This window comes from Alternaria postmessia (genome assembly GCF_024291825.1).
Source record: "Alternaria postmessia strain BMP 2775 chromosome Unknown scaffold_3, whole genome shotgun sequence".
Taxonomy (NCBI): domain Eukaryota; kingdom Fungi; phylum Ascomycota; class Dothideomycetes; order Pleosporales; family Pleosporaceae; genus Alternaria; species Alternaria postmessia.
Genome location: NW_026260076.1, coordinates 195,946 through 217,265, shown reverse-complemented (window position 1 = coordinate 217,265; position 21,320 = coordinate 195,946). Strand labels below are relative to the sequence as shown.

General features: G+C 51.4%; 6 protein-coding genes across 6 annotated transcripts; 3 read left to right on the top strand and 3 right to left on the bottom strand.

Annotated features, from left to right (window-relative positions):
• Positions 1-747: 747 nt before the first annotated feature.
• Positions 748-2,632, top strand: J4E82_000833 (uncharacterized protein; the record flags this gene model as incomplete). The annotated part of the gene is made up of 6 exons (XM_051727153.1): positions 748-842; positions 892-1,011; positions 1,065-1,341; positions 1,399-1,785; positions 1,850-2,268; positions 2,326-2,632. The coding sequence occupies 6 exons, from the start codon at positions 748-750 to the stop codon at positions 2,630-2,632; spliced, it is 1,605 nt and encodes a 534-aa protein (XP_051592960.1).
• A 1,453-nt stretch (positions 2,633-4,085) lies between these two features.
• Positions 4,086-4,744, top strand: J4E82_000832 (uncharacterized protein; the record flags this gene model as incomplete). Its single annotated transcript, XM_051727152.1, has 3 exons — positions 4,086-4,222; positions 4,287-4,472; positions 4,696-4,744. 3 exons carry the CDS (start codon positions 4,086-4,088, stop codon positions 4,742-4,744), a joined length of 372 nt encoding a protein of 123 aa, XP_051592959.1.
• A 1,338-nt stretch (positions 4,745-6,082) lies between these two features.
• On the bottom strand, positions 6,083-8,170 carry J4E82_000831 (uncharacterized protein; the record flags this gene model as incomplete). The annotated part of the gene is made up of 10 exons (XM_051727151.1): positions 6,083-6,407; positions 6,457-7,006; positions 7,054-7,168; positions 7,233-7,343; positions 7,397-7,494; positions 7,550-7,614; positions 7,668-7,693; positions 7,744-7,825; positions 7,919-7,941; positions 7,991-8,170. The coding sequence occupies 10 exons, from the start codon at positions 8,168-8,170 to the stop codon at positions 6,083-6,085; spliced, it is 1,575 nt and encodes a 524-aa protein (XP_051592958.1).
• A 1,487-nt stretch (positions 8,171-9,657) lies between these two features.
• J4E82_000830 (uncharacterized protein) lies at positions 9,658-12,418 on the bottom strand (the record flags this gene model as incomplete). The annotated part of the gene is made up of 4 exons (XM_051727150.1): positions 9,658-10,819; positions 10,874-11,653; positions 11,705-11,802; positions 12,074-12,418. The coding sequence occupies 4 exons, from the start codon at positions 12,416-12,418 to the stop codon at positions 9,658-9,660; spliced, it is 2,385 nt and encodes a 794-aa protein (XP_051592957.1).
• A 3,874-nt stretch (positions 12,419-16,292) lies between these two features.
• On the top strand, positions 16,293-17,273 carry J4E82_000829 (uncharacterized protein; the record flags this gene model as incomplete). The annotated part of the gene is made up of 3 exons (XM_051727149.1): positions 16,293-16,411; positions 16,458-16,775; positions 16,856-17,273. 3 exons carry the CDS (start codon positions 16,293-16,295, stop codon positions 17,271-17,273), a joined length of 855 nt encoding a protein of 284 aa, XP_051592956.1.
• Positions 17,274-18,875: 1,602 nt separating this feature from the next.
• On the bottom strand, positions 18,876-20,888 carry J4E82_000828 (uncharacterized protein; the record flags this gene model as incomplete). The annotated part of the gene is made up of 3 exons (XM_051727148.1): positions 18,876-19,049; positions 19,100-20,677; positions 20,736-20,888. The coding sequence occupies 3 exons, from the start codon at positions 20,886-20,888 to the stop codon at positions 18,876-18,878; spliced, it is 1,905 nt and encodes a 634-aa protein (XP_051592955.1).
• Positions 20,889-21,320: the final 432 nt, after the last annotated feature.

Sequence of the window (21,320 nt, the reverse complement as noted above, 5' to 3'; positions counted from 1 at the left end):
CACACCGTGCTCATTTGAGCGCGAATTGCACAGTCCAAAGGGGCCCACCAAATGAGAAAATTTCTTCTTCATGGGGTGCCCTTGGGGTGCAAGATTGGGGGCAGAAGTGTGGGTGTCTGGAGTCTGGAGGAAAAATGGAGCGAGTTGTTGTGCGGAGTGCGGAGTGTCACGCCTCAGGTTCGACGAGATCTGAGATGGTGGTCACCCATCAGCATTAGCTGTGGTACGACCAACCCGCGAGCGGCAACTCATCATGGTGATCGCAGTATCGTCTTTCCGTGGCGCAATAAACGGCTTCCTTTGCCCTGTTGCCAACCCGTTGCCCGTCGTCTCGGCATCAATTGTCCCCCAAACGCGCCCGACTCGACTCGCAAAGACAAGCACTAAGCGGCCCCATCGTGTCAGGCTTGTCATTTCTTCGCTCCGCCGCAAGACTCCATGTCATCCTCCTACCAATCAGCGTGTTTCTCTTCGGAGACTATACCAAGGCAGGAAGCACAGCAGTGTGTTTTCCGAAAGTCGAACGAGGATGGACGTTACCTGGGAGAGTGAAAGGTCCGCTGCGGGGCTCCCACGTTGTTCTCCTGACCCGAGCTGCGCGCCTGGTATCACACCGAGAGGAGCATGGCATATAAACCCTTTTTGTGCCCCGACGTCGTGGTTGTTTTCCTTTAACCACGCCTGTTCAGCCTTCGGGTCCATCCAATATATCCATTTGTAGGGTGATTGGCAAGACAAGACACCACCATGGTTTACCAGATCGGTAACATCTACGGCATCACCGCCATTGCGGTCATTGGCGGTGGACTGTTTGGTTTCGACATCAGTTCTATGAGTGCCATGTATGTCGACTCTCTCCACTACCATCGAGAATCATGCTAACATTGACAGTCTGCCAACTCAACAATACCGCTGCTACTTCAACCAGGGACCTTTGGGCCCACCTTTCACAGGTCCTGAAGAGGACTGCTCTGGTCCTACTGCCGATGTGCAGGGAGGTATCACTGCTGCGTAAGCCCGCTTCATCAGTGAATTCTACCTTTGCAAAGACTAACTCAGTTTAGCATGCCTGGTGGCTCCTTCGTCGGTGCCCTCGTCTCTGGTTACCTCACGGATAAGCTCGGTCGTCGCAGGGCTATCCAAATCGGTTGTGCCATCTGGATCATTGGTTCCATCATCTCTTGCGCCGCTCAAAACATTGGCATGCTCATCGCCGGTCGCTTCATCAACGGTCTGTCTGTCGGTATCTGCTCCGCTCAGGTTCCTGTCTACGTCTCCGAACTCGCTCCTCCTTCCCGCCGCGGTCGTGTTGTAGGATCGCAACAATGGGCCATTACATGGGTAAGAGATGTCACTGTACGAACTGAGTATGGAACATATACTGACTTTACAATATAGGGTATCCTCATCATGTACTACATCTCCTACGGCTGCAGCTTCCTGGACGGCGAGAAGGCTTTCCGTGTCCCATGGGGTCTACAGATGATTCCCGCTGTTATCCTTGCCATTGGTCTCGTATTCCTGCCGGAATCTCCTCGTTGGCTCGCACGACACGACCGTTGGGAGGAGACTCAGGCTGTTCTTACTTTGGTTCACGGCAAGGGTGACCCCAACAGTCCCTTTGTCAAGCTTGAGCTGGATGAGATTCGCCAGATGATCGAATTCGAGCGCCAGAACGCTGATGTATCCTTCATGGAGCTCTTCAAGCCTAAGATGTTGAACCGTCTCCACATTGGTGTCTTCACCCAGGTTTGGTCTCAGCTGACAGGCATGAACGTTATGATGGTAAGTTGTGCCTGTACGAACTGCATGTGAAACATTAACTAACCTGGTACCTTTACCTCTACAGTACTACATCACATACGTCTTCGGTATGGCTGGTCTCACCGGTAACATCAACCTTGTCGCCAGTTCCATCCAATACGTCATCAACGTCCTGATGACCGTTCCCGCTCTCCTCTTCATGGACCGTTGGGGTCGCCGCCCTATGTTCGTCATCGGTGCCATCCTCATGATGACCTGGATGTTCGCCAACGCTGGTCTTATGGCTTCCTACGGTAAGCCCGCTCCTCCGGGTGGTCTCGGTAACATTGCCGAGCAATCTTGGGAGATTGGCGGCGCACCTGCGAGGGCTGTCATTGCCTGCACATACCTTTTCGTTGCCTCTTACGCGCCTACCTGGGGTCCTGCCTCTTGGGTCTACCCCCCTGAGATCTTCCCTCTCCGCATCCGTGGAAAGGCCGTGGCCGTCGCAACCTCATCGAACTGGTAAGTACCCAATCACTCACAAAGCATGCACCGTAGCAAAAGCTAACCCCACTCTAGGATCTTCAACTTCGCCCTTTCCTACTTCGTCCCACCCGCCTTCGTCAACATCCAATGGCGCGTCTACATCATCTTCGGTGTCTTCTGCTTCGCCATGGCTGTCCACACTTTCTTCCTCTTCCCCGAGACAGCTGGAAAGACTCTTGAGGATGTGGAGGAGATGTTCATGACTGGCGTTCCAGCCTGGAAGACCAAGGTTGAGTACAGCAGCACTCGCCGTGCTGAGCGTGGCGAAATTGACAACGAGAAGGCCTCTGGTCTTGAGCACAGCCCCGTCAGGGTTGAGAACGCCGAGACCAAGGCTTAGGCTTGGTTGTGTATGTTTCGAACGACTTGATGGGAGATGCTGAGTATTAGATACGATCGATGGTAATGGCCGTTATGGCTCGCTTTAATCGCAACGTACTACGGTACGATGATCTTCAACCATACCCTGTATCCTCCTAATTTATGGTGCAACCTGTGATGACACGTCTGTATACAGGCTGAAGATTTGACCACGATAGACAAATAGGCATGTCGTGAGGTTCCATGACGCCCAATCGTGATACGTGTCGTGTAGACCTGCTATATACGAACTGCTGTCAGCAATACGAAGAAAGCCATTTGTGAGTTTCAGCCTGCACCAATGTAATTAGAAGGTTCCTGCTACGGTTTTATCTGGTCATTCGCATCGAATCAGGTAGTGAATACTCGAAGTTTACTTTCTAGTGTTGCGTGTAGTTCAGAACGAACAAACTAGCCCTCATAATGTTCCTTCTCGCTTGAATGTGGCTGAACTCGACGCATGCGCCGGACGAGGGTAGCGAGACGCGACGCGACTTCTGATCGCCCACGCTTCCATCTCATTTACAACATCGGCATCTTCTTGACTCAACTCAACTCAACTCGAACATGTGAGCGCTCTCTAATCCGCCAAGCGTCTCTCGTTCGCAAACATTCGCGCACCAGTCGCATAAGGTTCGTAGGACGTGCTAATGGCGTCGCTATGAACCATGGACATTCTTCCAAAAGGTACCACGATGGCTGGGCTGGGCTGATTTTATCGAACTAATCTTGCAGGGCATAAAAAAGTCTCGTTTTTCCCTGTTGCAATGCTGCGTAGGTCATGTGCTCAAGTGGGGTAGCATGTGCGCCACGGCTGCAGAGCTACAGCGTCTACTTCAGCCTGCTTGCTGACACGTCTCGAGTCGTTCCGGCTGCCCTGTCGATAACCGCTGAACACAGTGAGGGCAATGCGGCTTCTCGACTCTCGAACGCTTCAACTCCGAACCTTCTATGGGGACGACATCCCTCCATATGCGATTCTGTCACACACATGGCTACAGGACGAAGACGAGGTCACCCATGCGCAAATACAGGACCCAGAGAACTGCCGCCATATGATGGGATTCCAGAAGATCGAATACACGTGTCAACAGTCGATACGAGATGGTCTGAATCACGTCTGGATTGACACATGTTGTATTGACAAAACGAACAGCACAGAGCTGTCCGAAGCTATCAACTCAATGTTTCAATGGTACTCCAATTCCAAAGTTTGCTATGTTTACCTTACAGACATATCTGACCAACAGAATGGGAACTTGATGGGTAGCAGATGGTGGTCTCGAGCGTGGACTCTACAGGAACTTCTTGCACCAACGGACGTCAGGTTTTACAACGTCTTCTGGCAGCGCATAGGATCGAAAAGGGATTCAATTCTTATCATCACATTCGACACAGGTATAGACGAGGAAACACTACGCTCTCCCAAAAGGATGTTTGACAAGAGCATTGCACAACGGTTATCCTGGGCAGCTGGCCGTAAAGCCAAGAGGACTGAAGACCGAGCATACAGCTTGCTTGGCATACTTGGTGTTAATATGGCAATGCAATATGGCGAGGGTTCTGGCGCGTTAGTAATTTCCTTGTACGAACTGCATGTGAGACAAATGCTGACTTCGTACACTCATCTTTAGATTCACGCGTTTGCAAGAGGCTATTTTGCAAGACAACAACGACCAAACGTTGTTCGCCTGGAGTTGTGTACCCAAGACTATTTCAGAGATCTACGATCAGATTGAAAAGGATGAGAGTGCCGACTCGAGCGCTCTGCTGGGACCTGCACCTGGACATTTCAAGAACAGCGAGAACCAGCGGTCCCAGTCAGTGGGAATTGGTCAGGGTTCTGGGTCTAACCCTGAAGAAGGCCGCTTGGAGTTTTCCCACAATGGATTGTTCGCGACGGATCCAGATTCGTTCCGGGACTGTGGTGGAATCATCTTTCACAGTAGACACGGTCTTGAAAGTAATATTACTAAACTCAATGGTTCGTGGCGCATGAATATGCCCCTCACTCATGTGAAGAGACGATATATTACGTACAAGGTCGGGCTCCTTCCATGCTCCTATTCCGATCGACCTTACCATCTCTTAGCAATCTTGCTACAATGCTGGAACAGTGGTAACCATTACCAACGCATCAGCCCTGGAAGAGGGGTCTTTACATTTCTTGTCAACATCAGCTTTACAAAAGATCTGCGCGTTCATAGGCTTTGGGTCCATGGATCGAATTGGTTGACCTCTCATCAAAAGTCTTTGAGCGACAAGCAAGTCAAAGACTATAGGAGTATTAGGTTGCGAATCAGACCAAATCAGGACGATTGGTGCTTCTCGAGCTCAGAACCCAAGGATGCTACATGGTCATCGAGCGATATGTTACTAGAAGTTCCGAGTATGCCACGTCACTACGCAAGCTATGACGCAGAAGCCGCGAGCCACTCAGACTTTTGGCAATATAACAACTATATATCCAGGAATTCTACAGGAGAGGGACATCGCAAATACAAGCAAGTTCTTCATGAGAGCGATCCGGAAAGCAGGAAAGGATTCCAGGATAAAGTCTTGCTAAGTCTCCAACATCACACCGGCGCTCAGATCAACTTTGCCCTTGTGCTACCGGTGACACCAGATATGCTTTCGTGTGGTGGCGATGATGTTTTCAACAGCGGGGTGATGGTCTTTGCTGGTGACGAGAGAGATGTGGATTGGGTCGTGCGGCTCGAAAAAGCGTGGAATAGGGCATCACCTACCTCGAGAGTTGGGTCAATACGAGCTTCAGTCACTACGCGTCGTGTGTTCAACCAGCTCATATCTACCCTAGAGATCGAGGACACGAAAGGTGACCCTAATCTTAATCATCTCGAGCGGGAGGCACGTTTCTATCGTAATCTAGGCGACAAGTATGAGAGAAAACGAGTTCAAGAAGAATGGCGAAAATTACATGACGCACTCACGCCTGTACCAACACCGCCCTCTGTCAGTGAGACGCCAAAGTCGAAGCTGCGATTGTCGACAAGGTGGCCGTCGGGAACACTACATGTTTTTGGGAAAGACAAACGAACCGGCTGCACTCATTCTGATTACGGCAGTTAAGCACAGCACCACCTCCGACTGCAATCGAGCACGCGATTGACCACAAGGCGATGTGAAACGACACAGGAACCAATGCGAATACAGATATTGAGCTTGCACGGTAGGAAATTCCAATGCAAGTATTGAGTAATGCTGTGACGACGAGGAGTCTTTGATTGAGATTCCAGGCATGGTAGAGATCAAATGATGGAGCTAAATGGTCGAAGACTGCTCGAGACGTGTTGAATGCGACAGCTTCTCAGATGATGATCATAACTTATTCATTCGTGGTATCTATGTACTATGGAACTTGTCCACTCTTCCAGTTCATATGACCTGTGAGGAAGCACACTCTCCATTTTTAGCAGACAGCATGTGTCTTGCCAGTCTTGCCCTGCAGACTGTGGTCGTCGTCGAAGTGGTCTGTCGTCTTCTTCTTATAGATGGGACTGACGATGGTTGAGCGACGACGCATGGCGAATGCATGCTGTCTGTGCTCCTCAATCTTCTTCGCATCAAGCTTGTCCAGCGTCTGTAGCGCAAGCTTGAAGTCAGCGAGCAGTGCGTCACAACGAGACTTGGTGAAGTCTTCGCGTACGACTACACGCAGCATCTTCATCTTCTCGGAGTGAGGCGCCATGGTGTAGGCTGGGACAACCCATCCGCGCCCGCGGAGTTGATGAGCGCTGCACATGATTAGTTACTTTCCCTGCAGAATGTCTCAAGCAAACTTACATGGCGAACTCGTCGTACTGCTTTCCAAGGTCTTCATCGATTCGGCAAGCAACGAGCGGAAGACCAGCGCCACTCCTCTGGCTCATAATAATAAAGCCTAGTGCTTCCAGGTTCGCTGCTAGATAATCGGCAGTGCGCGTCAAGTTCAGCATAATCTTCCTGTATCCGCGCTTACCCAGCCGGATAAGTTGGTAGTACTGTCCGATGATCTGAGAAGCTCCGCGAGAGAAGTTGAGGGTAAAAGATGCCTGATCGGCACCGAGGTAGTTGATGTTGAAGACGAGTTCCTGGGGCAGGTACTTGGGGTCGCGCCATACAACCCAACCGACACCAGGGTATACGAGTCCGTACTTGTGTCCGGAGACGTTGATGGACGTGACTTTGGGAAGACGGAAGTCCCAGAGCAGACCGGGGTTAACGAAGGGGGCAACGAAACCACCAGATGCAGCATCGACGTGGATATCAACATCAATGTTGCGTTCAACAAGGAGGTCATTGATGGCTTTTATGTCTTCGTATTCACCGGTGTATGTCGTTCCTAGAATGGCGCCTATTGGGGTTAGTGTATTGTTGTGAGGTGTATGTTGGGTCAAGTACAAATTCCAATGGTGTTCTCATCGACGAGGTCCACGCATTCCTTGGGGTCCATCACGTAGCGTTCAGTTGTGCAGTACACATATCGCTCCTCGACGTCGAAGTATCGGCATGCTTTCTGCACATAGTCAGTACGTTGGGTTTCTGATGTATACGTCGTCGCAAGACCATAGGATACGTACCTCCCAGCAAACCTGTACGGCCGAGTTCATGATCATGTTAGGCTTATCATAGGGCTTGCCCTCAGCTTTGCGCTTATTTTGCCAAAGCTTCTTTTGGGCCAAAACTCCCAGCTACAACGTGTCAGCTCAACAGTCTCCAAATTCGAATCGCTCCATGTACTGACCATGATAGCCTCTGAAGATCCAATAGTAGATGTACCGATCGTGTTCGCTTCTGGATCACAAGGTGCGTTGAAAAGCCTTGCGATCATCGAAACACATCCTTTTTGTTGTTCAGCGAAAATCTCCAAAGCTTACGAGCTGTATTGTATACGCACGGTTCTGAATATCGGCGCTGACGGGGTACTCTTCGTAATCGATGAAGTTCTTGGAGAAGGCATCGCTGTAAGACAAGGTTATTCGGATGATCGCGGAGTGCAGCTACAATGAACATACACCATGAGTTTCTCAGCCTCTTCTTCCTATGCATGAATTAGCGCTTGTGGCGTAGGCGGCAGTCGGGACATCTTACCATGTAGGTTGTTACGAATGAAGCCAAGTTCAGCGTTGGGGTGCCGTCGAGCGTGAGGTCATCTTTGATCATACGGTAGGCGCTGGCATGTAGTCAGCAATCATGTCGCGCGTTCTTGCGTTGCTAAAGCTGTATCGCGTTCGAGAAGTGGTACTCTAAGCAGCGTCGTACTTACACATGAGGAGGCATCTCCCGGTCCTGCTCATGATTAGTTTGCAAACGGCTTTACAGGTGTTGAAACACTCACGGGCATCTCATGTCTCGGGAGGTCTTCAGCAGCATACTTGCTACCGTACACCGTAGCAGTGTAGTCGTCTGCCTCATCATCCGGAGTCAGGTTGATGGAGGTAGTAGCATCGATGGCTTCAAATTGAGCCTTCTCCTCAGAGATCTCCTTGTGAGTCGCGACCCGATTGATGTGAACCATATCGGCGATTTCTTGGGGTAGTTTTGGTGGTACGAGGAGAGACTTTGGAAAGAAGAATGAAGGAAGCGACGAGCAGGAAGCCTGAAAAGATCAATTCCGCCGCGGAAGCAGCAGCTTATATCCCCCACCAGGTCCTGCTGTGCCTAGCATGCAGCGTAAACACGCCGCCCGCGTTCCAGCTCACCATGTTACCCCACCATAGCACCACTTGCATACGACACACGTCGGGCGGCCCTCTCGCAGCCAACGCTCCACGACGCACATGCCGATCCCTCGTCATCCAGACCGCCTGAACCAACCCTTCACCAGTTTGCTCTGCATGAGCCGTTTGACCTGGGTATGAGACATGTAAATAGGAACACGGTTGCGCGTCGAGTGTGCTCATTCGAGCGACACATGTCATAGCGGGGTACCACGCGTTCCGCTAAGCATTTGACCAGTGAAGCTTGTCTACCTAGCGACTAATAGTTCTTGCACCGCCTCACGCTAGGAGGTAGACTAACACTCTCTTAGAAGCTAACAGCGGGGTCTGTATATGTAGTGGGTAGTGCCAGGTACGATCTGCCCGGGCGTGTTGATGTTCGCCCCGCAGTCACTTTCCACAGCTGTGAGAGCCGAGAAGATGCACACCGGAGTTTAAGAGCACAAGCTAAGCCATTGCGGTGTACGCCTACTTAACGAGTATGTCTTTGCAGTAAGGCGTTCGTAAAATACGCATAGCGTCAGCCTTAGTTATTCCAATATATACACAACCTCGGTGCTGGCAACAACCAAGGTTTCTTGTCGGACGCTGATTGGATGCTTCTTACCCGCAGCTGACAGATAAGGCTGCGGGTAAGCCGCGGCGCGAACCTAGGTGCGCCGAAATGAGATCCTCAAGATCCTCGTAGGTAACTGTTGTCACTAGTGCTGAGTCGTGTGAATATGCTGTGTGATGGCGTTGTTCACGGCATAGAGTGTCATTTTATGGTGAACAAAACTATTCTCATAAAATTGCTTGCATGATCATATACATGTAGATCCCTCAGAGGTAGAAGTATTACGCCTTTCAGTATTGCTGGTTCGCCAATGTATGTAAACTCCATGGAAATGCAGAGCGCTGAGGCTTGTCAATGAGTAGTCGCTAGGATTTGGGCGCAATCGTAAGACGACGGCAGCATAGCTAGAATCTCGCTGGTCGGAAGATCGACATGTGCGTAGCTTGCTCGAGTAAAACCGAAAGATTAGCTGCGGAAGTGTTGTTGCTTATGTATAAGGCGCTGGCAAGAAGGCGACCCGAGGGTCTGGATGGCTAAAGCGGATGCACCACGCTTGGGGCTTGGCGACTGAGTTACCGTACTACGAGGAAATACAGTCGTCGTATCATGCGATATGCGTAAGGCCGATGTTCTAAATCTCCTCCGTCGTGATTGGCCCACCTGCCTCCATAAGCGTTCATATTAAACTGTTTGTGCCCTGTAGATTGATCTACAAAATCCTTTCTTGCTTTATATTATATTCGCAATACTGATACGACTTGTTCCTGACGGTGTAGGGCTTGGGTTCGGTGTGGGTTTCGGTGGCGAAAGTACATCGGTTGCTAATTGCACTCGCTTGACGGGATTATGCGGCGGAGGATAATAGGCTGGTGGCTGCGTGGATCGGTGGAGGTGCTCGTCCATTAATTGCCTGATCATCTGTTCAGCCTGAGCCCAGTCGTCTGCTTCTGTAGCACCGTTCATCGGTGAACCAGATGGTGTTCGTAAGGGTAGCGCGTCTCGCATTGGCTCGTCTGTGCCTGGTGATCGGATGGCAGTTGGGGCCGCCTCTTGTGTTGAGCTTGAAGAGGTCAAATTGTCGCCTACCCAGACCCATGAATGCTGAAGGCTGCTTTGAGCGTCTGCACTGACATACGCAATCATTTCCTCATCTTGTTCGAGTTGTTGACTGGTTGCCTGACCGCTGCGTACGCGATCAAACATTCTCTCTAGAAAGAACGCCACGTTCTTTCCACATGCCAAGTTGGTCTTCCGCACATTGCCGATAGTCCTCGAAAGGTGCAAGCACACCAGCGCAGCTTTGTACTCGCCCTGGAAGCAAAGCACGAGGATGCATCGCCATAAGTGCAAACACACCGTATTGCTCGCTATCGATGCCACCCTCTCCTCCCACCCTTTACCCGAGTCTTGTTTGGGAGGATTATGTAAAGCCCTTGACACGTATTTTGCTGTATCCTGAGATACGGAGACGCAACGCTTCAAAGCATTAGCCCGCTCAGTTGAGCCCGATAAAGGAGTAAGGTTGCGCCGGTACATATGGAAGCGAGCGGATAATAGGCAGAAGATCGTAGGCAGCGCCGTTACGTCGAACAACGCACTAGAGTCTGGTTGGTAGGCCTCGGGAAGGACCAGCAGTTTCAATCGAAGCTCTTCGTCGAAGCTTTGTAGAGTCTGAGGCAGGACGACGCTCGATCTTAAGACCTGGTGTAATGGTGCGTATAGGCGTGTGATGTGTATATTGGCCACAAAGCCAGTGAAGTGAGCCGGTTTTGCCATTGAGCGGAAAGAACTGTTGGGTTGAATATAGCGGTCTTCTAGAGAGGATGGTAGAGAGATCTCGCAATCGCTCTCGTTGATGATCATAGGCTTGCTTGTTTCAAGAGAGATGATCCTTGATCGACGTTAGCATTGGACGGCAGAGGAACGCGGAAGGAAAACCTCGTACCTATCACGAACATAGATGGACCACCAGAGCCTACGTCGGATCTCACCATCGACGACGGGCCAGCAATCAACTTCAGGGCAGATTTCTAGGTCTTGTGCCATCCTTGCTGCAGAAGCGAGCCACATAGAGCCCACGGAACGTATGTTGCTTTCAGTGGCGTATATACTCAGCAGGAGTGCTGCTTGAGCAAAAGTGACTGATGATTCCTGCGGCCAGGGTTGGAGAACAGCAGTTGCAGTCTCATACATTGCCTGTCCTTTGGACGCCGTGGTAAGAGAGCTCATATGCTCAGCCCCGGTCTGCAAAGAGCCACAAGCTAGTACCGCGAAGAACAGCCCAACCCATTCACGGGAGCAGCCTTCGAATGTTTTTGACATATAAACCTCGTCCACTTCACGTTGGAACGTAGGCCAATGGACTGCGGGATACCACTCATGTGTTGTCTCGAGGTAAGAACGGGCGAGGTACGCGAAGTCTGCGCGTGCTGGTATTTCAGATGGGCACCAATTCGAAACTGCAGCGCTGCTGAGAGTCTGATGCGGCGTATGAAAAACACCTTTGGAATGCGTTCGGATGTTGCTACGAACGTGTTCGAAGTTGTTCAAGGTTGAGAAGGATACCTGGCGTGGTCCCGGTAATGTGCCAGCGTGTGCTTCGGAAAGCCTGCGCTTTGTGTCCGTTCGTTCGGTATCCCAGGGGTCCTTGTCCGAGACCTTGGTTCGTAGCTGAGAGTTCATATGTGTTAACTCGGCAATTTGACTCTGGAGGTCCTGGACCTGTCTATGCAAGTCAGCGACCTTCGTCTAACTGTGGTCGTCCACGACTACGTACTTGATCGACGACATCCGGCGGTTGGTCTCCTTCGTGAACTGGCACCTATGGTTACGGCTCGAACATTCCGAGCAAGCCGATGTCTCCGTTGCATCGCACTGTTGTGGTCGTCAGCTACATGCCACCTGAACGCTCGACCTTCTGCTCCGAACTTGCTCATAAGCGTGTTTCGTCTCGACGAGCCTCGGATGCATTTCAATGCACGCTCATTCGAAGTAACTAAGGTAAAAGATAGTCATCTGAGCTGCCAGTACCTGGTCACCTTTTCCGCAGTCTCACTTGGTCGTTTCCAGTTGCCATTACTGAGAAATCGCCGGACAAAACTTGCTTCTCGTGAACATATGAGCTCTCCCCACTGTGATTACTTACCTTCACTTTGCGTTCTCGACAAGCATCGCATGAAGGGTCTTTTCGCCGTTGCCTATACGCACGTTTCTGAGCATTCAGGTTCGCTGACGATATCTGAGTAGGGGATATCATTAAGCCAGCTCCATCATGATTCTGATCAGGGAGGCTTCCAGATGCAGTGCTGGGTGAAGTTGAGTGGCTGTACGAGTTTGAGGAGTATCCCGGTGACCTGGAACCGAGCTGTGGGACTGTCGGTGCAGTCAGAGTAGTCGTGCGAGCAGCCGGATGTGCCATTGCGAATGGGCTAGGTGGAGGTATCATGGTCCGTGGTGACTGCCCGCTCGACCCTGGTGGAGTCTTGCGCATGTTGACAGGTAATCAAAGCGCTTGTAGAAGGCCGAGTATGAAAGTTAAACTTCCCCTGTGGAAAAAGAAACTCCGGGTGAGTTATCGTGGTTGTGGGGAAGGAGTAAGTGGTTTCGGCAGTAGCCGAGCACAACCCTACTATGAACGGGCCAACGGTGTGAACAGCTCGTAGTACCAGGTAGACGTGGTCAACCAATGGAAACCAGTCATCAACGCATCATGCTGCCTTGGCGGGATGCGAGTTGCGGAGGGCGAGAATTTGTGAATGAATAAGATGACTAATAGGACCACTCCCAGAGTGGAGAAGTCGTGCAAGCGAGCGATAAGTTGGGTAGGTTGAGTTATTCGGGCATACAAGCCGGAAGCGCGATAGTCGGGTGTTCCGTGTCGCTTCAGTGAGTGTTCTCAGCCAGCCGCTCGGCTGAGTGGCCGAGATGCCACAGCTTTGGGTTAGGACCAATGACTAGGCTCACTGGATTGGATTGCGAAGTGGTGTGTGATGATTGAAGATCCACGGTTGTGAGGAAATGAGGGACACTTCGGCAGACGGCAAGGGTATACGGAACGATATTAAATCTCGGCAAAGATCCGAAGGAGGAACGCTGGGTAATTCAGGGCTGTCGTATGGGGCGAGTCTGCTAGTCGTAATGCTGCACTGATCAGCTCCATACCTAGTTGCAGCGATATTCCGACTAGCACACCTTCTGGTAAAGCGGGAGAAGGTCCTTGTCCAGTCGCCACGTTTCGATATCGGATGAGTGTTATGAGCGGCGCTGAGGATTGGCGAAAGTGCTTCGTCCAAAGCACGTGTCGACTTGGCGGTGCGCTGAAATGAAAAGGAAGTTCGGGGACCCTGTACAGGTCTCCTTACCCTGGAAAAGTTGGGCAATTTAGCAAAGCTAGTCCAAGAACAACGGTAAGAAAGCTTCTCGTGCATTCGACATACCAGTATACGGGAGTGAGCAAAGTTTATTGCGGGTCGATAGTGCCACAGATGCCCAGATATGTCGTTTGGTTTCCGTCAACCAGTGGGCCCATAGAAGTCGTGCACCACTATCTTTTTGTGTCTCGTGAGTACTGCCCAATGGCTCCGTACACGCCTATAGCTGAAGATGCTACTTCGACTGGAATGAGATCAAGCGATTGTTCTAGCTCGAATCCTACACGGGCTGGTAGCTCCGTTAGTAGACTCGGACGTAGATCCGGATGGTTAGTCTTACATGACAGCTTGTCCGGCTCTGATGAAGCCTTATGTTCCAGAAGATGATCGGTTCGTGCCTAAATGCCAGGCGGTCCACATGGCTTCACCCAAAACGTTCAAGGCATACCTTTTCGGCGAGATTTATACAGGGGTCTACCTGCATGTGGCATTGAAGAAAGGCCCTTCGCTAACGCCTGTAGCGATGGCAGATGCACACGGGATTCCGAGTCTGCAGCACGAGGATTATTCGGTTGAAATGCTCTGGACTACCAAGGATGATGGCAAACGAGGCGCAAATCGGTGTTTTTTTCGCCCATCGAGCGGATAGGAACACCGTCATGGTGGTTCACTAGCGATCACTTCCGACAGGTCTAGTGGGGTTCACGGACACTGTAGCCAGACCTGCTGAGCCACAGCACGTTGAGTGGTGGATTCACCGTGCACGGCAAGCCACAGCCACAGCAAGTGCCGTAAGTACTCCGATTAGTTGATGCATTTGACCTACGTAATCCTCACACTGATGTCACTAAGAACAAGATTGTTTTGTGCTAGGATTGTGAAAACGTCTCACCTCCTTTGGTAGGTGCAACAAGCGTTGAGGCAACACACTTCCTTGTTCTGGATACTGTTCCGAAAGCTGTTCTGCCCATGTCGCAGGAAAGCACCCTTGACCTTGCGGCGCCCGTCGACAGGTGTGGCACGGCTGCTTGCAAAACGTGGTTCCCCACGTTGCAGCGCGTGTCCGCGCCCGTCGCGGAAGCCCCACAGGCAAGGCCAGCGTATCGCTAGACCGTCCTTCAGGTTATTCTATGCTTGGCGTAGACAGCGTTCCGGCCAGTCAAATGCGATGTGAAAAGCTTTGCGAAGCCGAGGTGACCAGAAACCAGGTCAAGGCGGGTGGAAATTTACTTCCAACTGCCGAACCGCTCGTCTAGACCGCGGAGTTGATGACCCTCGCCACCTGAAACTGACAGCTGCCGGATAGCAAGCCCGGATCGGTGCCTTACGAGGCTTTCGACGGGCGTCTCAAAAAAAGTTGCCATGTTTCTGATGCACGGCAGGCAACGTCGTGGCATCCGCACGAGCGAGCACCAATCTCAGTGGTCTATAACATCTGTTGAGTATGTCGATCTGGCCGTGCACGCCAACAGGGAGACCCGCAAAATGCTTCTACTGCATACACGATTTGGGCCTGCAACTCGGAGTTTTGATCTTTTTATAACCTGTGCGTCGTTGCACATGTCGCGTGGAGCGGGCAACACCATATGTTACATGCGACATGTGCCGTCAAGTATCGATTCAATGCTGTCCTCTCTGGCTGCATAGTCGTGTGTTTCCGCCGTTGAGGAAAACTCGAATGACAGTGGTAAAAGATCTACGAGTCTGATCGCTCGTTGATCATCTATGATTGCGCGGCCCCCTGACGGGTCGGTAGCTTCCGTCAAAGGAAGGCAGCCGATGGGATTTCGAGAAAGGCGACTGGGATGACAGGATGAGTAGCGTGCTGCGAAGCCGGTCATCTGCGAGAATGGGCCGAATGCGTCTTGGCGGACCCGAAGTTGAGTTCTGCAACCCGAGTTTGACATGAGATCGGCCCTCCGATAAGGCGCCGTTGGAGGTAGGCTAAAATTTCGCCGACGATCTTTCGCCTGGCGGTTTCCAACTACGACGATCAGCACATGTCAGTCCTAAGTAGGGATTTATGCAGAAAATCTTTCAAGCGCTTGGAGAAAGAGGAAGGCTTGTCGCTGGCGGGCAGATGGAGATGTGCGCGATTCGGAGTCGCGTTGGGGTAGAAGTGGCGACGTGACAACGCGTCCATTTCGCGGCAAAAACTCCAGGTCGGCGAAGAGAGCGAGAACAGCATCCGTCGACAGGATGGCCATTTGAAGGATTCACCATGTCGCTCCTGCAATGTCCACAGTTCTCTTGGTGGTGGGGGATGATGTTGGAACAACGTCAAGTTCTTCGCACCTTCCATCCCGCCCTCGGACCACGATGCCGGTGTTGACGGTCATCAGTATAGGTAGGCACGATGCTTCTGTACCTTCGCTCCTCTGTATCTTCGCTCGAGTGCTGCATCTCAACAACTGGATAGCACTGCATTCGCTTGATACCAAGGCGCGATGTCGTGGTTTTGGGAGACGAGACATGTTCCACACCAGTGTCCGCTATTCGCCTTGTGTGAGGCTTATAGATTGCTGCATACCGAGAGGCGGCAACCTTAACTAAACCCCCAAGCAACGGTCTAGACTTCCTGCTGTGGCGCTGTTCATGGTAGTAGCTTTTGGTCGATTCTGAACCACCTCATAGAAGACTAAGACCACAAGGCATCACATCGCCCTCTGTTTAGCTACAGGTCATCGCGCACGTATTCACAACGGGTACTTGGGACACAATTCTAGCAAATCGTCTTAACGGCTTTTCTACGACATGCAGGTGCACACGACCAACTACCCCTCATACGGGACTTAGCGCAAGGTACAGCCTCGGTACATAACCTAAGCATTGATGCAACTTCAGATAACGACGTCAGCACCGAGGTCACCACAAGAGCAATAGTAATCTACGATTAATCAACCCTTCATTTCACAAACATATCCATATATGAGCATTTTTGTTGCATGCATCGCTCTGTAACCATAAGTCCTCAAAAGCCCCATTAAAACAACCATGGCATCTGCGCAACAAGATGTGCAACTGCACGACTTCCCCAACATCTTTAGCTTGAAAGGCAAAGTCGCAGTCGTGAGTGGCGGGTCGCGAGGCCTTGGTCTGCACGCAGCATCTGGGTATAAACTCTTTTCCGCCTGGTGTCACCTTCCTAATCCTCTCCAGTCTTCTCCAGGCCGGCTGCTCCAAGATATTCATCACCTCACGCAAAGCCGACGCCTGCGACGCTGCCGTTGCAGCTCTCAATGCGCTCCCCAACAAATCCCCTGGCGCCCAGGCTTACTCCATTCCTGCAGATAGCTCTAAGATATCTGAGATCGATCGTTTAGTGAAAGAAGTGAGCAAACATACTGATCACGTGGATATCCTCTTTGCGAATGCAGGAGCTACGTGGGGCAGTACGTTTGAAGAGACCGACGAGAAGAATGGTTGGGATAGAGTCATGGATTTGAATGTAAAGGGCGTCTTCTTTACCATTCAGAAGTGAGTTGTCCCCTTCCCTGTTCACCTCAATGTATCGGGAAGACTTGAATGAGAGGCATGAAAGAGTTGACACGATTTAGATTCACACCCTTGCTCACAAAATCTGCAACAATGCAGGACCCCTCGCGGGTCATTGTAACAGGCAGCGTAGCAGGAATCGGTACTGGTTCCCTCGGCGAAACAGGCGCTTGGTCATACGCCGCTTCAAAGGCCGCAGTCCTCCATCTTGCACGTAACCTCGCTGTCGAACTAGGGCCCAGGCATATTCTTGTGAATGGAATTGCTCCCGGATTCTTCATGAGTAAAATGGCGGGCGTCTTGATGGAGAAAGCAGGTGGTGAGGACGCACTGGGAAAGAGCAATCCGAATGGGAGGACGGGAAGGCCAGAAGACATCGCTGCTGCGGTTGTGTATCTGAGTAGTAGGGCTGGTGGTCACGTCAACGGTGATACGATCGTGCTTGATGGTGGAAAGATTCATGGAAGTAACAAGCTGTAGAGGCTATAACAAGCACTAAGCCTCGCCTGAAGGAATACACATTCCATGCATCCCCCGATATCCACTCTTCTCAGGCTTCTTCCATCCTTTCAGTGCTTTCTCTTTTACTGCCTCTTTAATTTCGTACACCTCGACCCTGATGGGTCGGCATGTACTCTTCATTCCTTCGTCGTCTTCTCCCTCTTTCTTCTCTTTGCTCCCACTAACCTCCTCCGCCTGAGTCCAGCCCCAGCGACTCAGGTCTCCACCGGGACATGTGCTCAATGCGCACAATAAGTCCTGCTCGGCGAAGAATGTAAGGAAACTATCTTTCGTTGCAGGGCTAGCTTCCATAAAGTAACGACCTTGGGAATCTAGTCCGGTGACTTGGAATACATTAAGCACATCGTGCACGTCAAATTCTGTGAGACCGTAGGGAAGAACAGAACGGACAAGGTTGGAGTGACAGTGGTAGTCGTAGGAAGCGCCTGTCAGCACGTTCCCAACTGCAGACATCGTTAGCAAGCTCACCGTCACCGATTCGGGCCTATGCAAACAGAACTGGAGAATGTGCAGACGGAAACGCCGCTACGACTATGCTGAGAAAACATACCATAAGGATCACACCTCGTCCCCAATAGATCATTACACCTTCCACCCCACTTTGTAACTCCACCCCTCTCATCCCTACTCGCTTCCCTTCCACTCCCATTCCCCTTCCCATCACTATCCCTAATCTCACATCCATCTTCCACAAGCCCACAAAGTGGCCTCATAAACGGCAAACAACTCCACAGCCTATCACCCTGTACCACATGGCTTCCCTGCAACTGCCTTGTCCTGCTGGCCCAGAACTTCTCTCGGGGATCATGCTGGTTCCAGACGTTCAGATCGCCTACTTGCGGGCCTTCTGGGGTCGAAAGGCGGAATATGGCGCCGGCAGGTACGGTCCAGGCTTTTCCGCTGCGGGGTGGGACGACAAAATCCTGGGTTTTGGTCAAGTCATTGTCGGGGGAGAGACCGCGAAGAGAGGTGTAGAGGGCTGTTGGGGGGTGAAGGGGGGAATCAGCGGAGGTGGGGAAATAGGCTGGGGCTGGAGGAATGTCGGTGCGGTCGTTGGCTGCCATAGTGACGATGAGAGGGATATGTTAGAGAGATTCGGTGTATCGTGCAGGGGTTCACACGTGTATTGATATGATGATACGGATCGGAGTGGTAGATGTGGTTCGGTCCGCGATATGTCCCTTATCGGGGTATCTTTACGGAGTAGAACCAACAGGTATCCACTCCTACACATTCATGAGCCGGTGATAAGCGTAGTATCAGAAAGATAGGCCGATGTCGGATGTTTCTTGCCGTTGATTAGAATTGAATATTTGACTCGACAGCTCTATCGCCGAGAGTTCTCAGCCGGTTACCTGTATGAACATGTAGTATGCTCATGTTCTGTCACCTCCTATAAATCTTTAGATTACATGACGGTGGTTGACTGTACACTTATTCCATTCAACCTATTTAGCACTTTTTGAACACCAATCTCCCAGCCTTTTTGAACCCAAATGCTATATGCGATGTTTATGAAAATAAAGCCTGAACAGTGAAACATAAGAAGACCTATGGAGCTTACACTCCCGCGCTCTTCACATCCGCTTGATCGCCATTAACGGCTGCTTCAAGCTTATCCACTATTGTGCTACCCTCTTTTCGGCTGGGACTTGATTCTGGGCTGGGGATCTCGAGCGTATTCGATCGCTTGGGGCGGAAGGGAATGGGTGTGGTAGGTCTCGATGAAAGGAACTGTGCTGTGTTAGACGAAGAGCTTTACAAGAAGAGTGAGTAGGACTTACTGAGGAAGCAGCACTCAGCATCGCGATGAGAGAAGCTTGAACCACATCCTGGTGAATACCGACACCCCAGACCTTCTGACTGCTTTGTGCAGCTGTGCAACCAATGTAAGTTGCAGCCTTTGCGTCTTTGCTTGTACCGATGGTGTGCTCGTTGTAGTCTACAACGTCAAGGTCGATGCCCAGACTCCTCAGTGCATCGGCCAGCGACGACAGCGCACCAGTACCCGATCCCTGGATCTTGTGTTCCTGGCCGTCAATTTCGATGACACCATTGAAGATTCGGCGCAGGTTGCGGCTGCTGGCTGTTCGGCCGTCTTGTGGAGGCAAAGGTGTCTCTGAACGATCGGCCTTGATCTCGTAGTCGACCAGAGAGAAGCGGGGGTTGCGCTTGAGGTGGTAGGCCTCTTCGAAGAGGTTTGTGATCTCGGTAGGCAGGAGTTCGCGGCCGAGCATGTCTGTCTCCTTTTGTACGACCTTGGAGAAGGCAATTTGGAGACCACGGGGAAGGTCGAGTTCCAGCTGGCGTTGAATAATCCAGGCAATTCCGCCCTTTCCACTCTGCGAGTTGACACGGATGATAGCTTCGTATGTGCGGCCAATATCTTGCGGATCCAGGGGCAGGTATGGGATCTGCCACCGGCTCTCGTTGGTCGCGCCGTTCTTCTTGCGCATCTGGAAGCCCTTCTTGATCGCATCTTGATGTGAGCCACTGAAGGCGCACACGACAAGCTGACCTCCGTATGGTGCGCGGGGATGTATCGGAATCTTGTTGCAGCTCTCAACCATATCGATAATTGACTTCAGATCCGAGAAATCAATCTTTGGATGTATGCCCTGGGTGTACAGGTTCAGGCCCAGCGTAACGAGATCGACGTTTCCGGTGCGCTCTCCGTTGCCAAACAGTGTGCCTTCTACTCGGTCTGCGCCCGCCATTTGTGCCAGTTCTGCTGCTGCAACCGCGCATCCTCGGTCGTTGTGTGGGTGCAGAGAGACGCAAATCTTCTCCCTCTCGGAGATGTTCTTGCAGAAGTACTCGATCTGGTCGGCGTAGACGTTGGGCGTCGACATCTCTACGGTGGCTGGGAGGTTGAAGATGAGTGGGTTCTCTACACTTGGTTCCCATGCCGCCTTGACAGCCTCGCAGACCTTGATGACGAACTCTGGGGATGAATCTGAGAAGGTCTCTGGTGAGAACTCATATGCCCATTCTGTACCGGCTTGCTCGGGATCATCCTTGGTTATTGATCGCGCGTACTTTGTGCATTCGACCGCGAGTGCAATTGTCTCATCGTCGTTCATGTTGAAGACAATCTGCTGGAAACACGGACTGGTCGCAAGGTACAGGTGGAGGATGGCCTTGCGCGCACCCTTGAGGGAGTCGACGGTGCGGCGAATGAGCTCTTTGCGGCATGGCGAAAGGACCTGAATCCATACATCGTCTGGTACTATGCCGGGCGTTTGGATGAGGCGTTGTGTGAAGTCGAAGTCAGTTTGCGACGCGGACGGGAATGAGACTTCAATTTCCTTGTAGCCGAGCTTAACCAGCATGTTGAAGTAGTCCCATTTTTGCGCGCCATCCTGAGGTCCGTGTCAATTCCGCGTACTCAAGTGACTACGTTGATAGGGTCGTACTTACCATAGGATCTACTAAACTCTGGTTACCATCTCTCAGGTCGGTTGACAGCCATCTTGGTGGCTTTTCAATTGTCTTGCTAGGCCATGTCCTGTCCGGCAGGTTCAACGGCTTGAAAGGTTGGTATTTCTTCCATGGCTCCTTGAGCATCGGCATCTTGTTGGAGATTGAATCAGCGAGTTGCTTGAGGCTCTACTCTGGACAGTTGACTATCGTTCTTTGTCTCCAAAAAGATGAAGAGTCAAAAGGATATCTTGCGTGTGTTCACGGCGAGTCAACACTTTCTGAGTATTGGAAAGACGTAAGAGAAGAGCGCGCAGGCAGGGTATTAGTACAGCGAGAGGTATGATTCACCGTATGATTCACAACAAAAGAAAACTTTGGTCGGTGATACTAAGCCTCTAAGCCGGCCACTGGGACTGGCATATGACGATGCGGGGCGCAGAAATTCGCTTGCACGCGCCCTGTGCATTCAATTGCGGGGTCCGATTTCGGGCTGCCTGAACTATTGCAAGCCGACAAATCAACACAGCCGGATTAATTGTTTACGAAGCGTTCGAGGCTCAACACGAAGACACGAAGCATGAT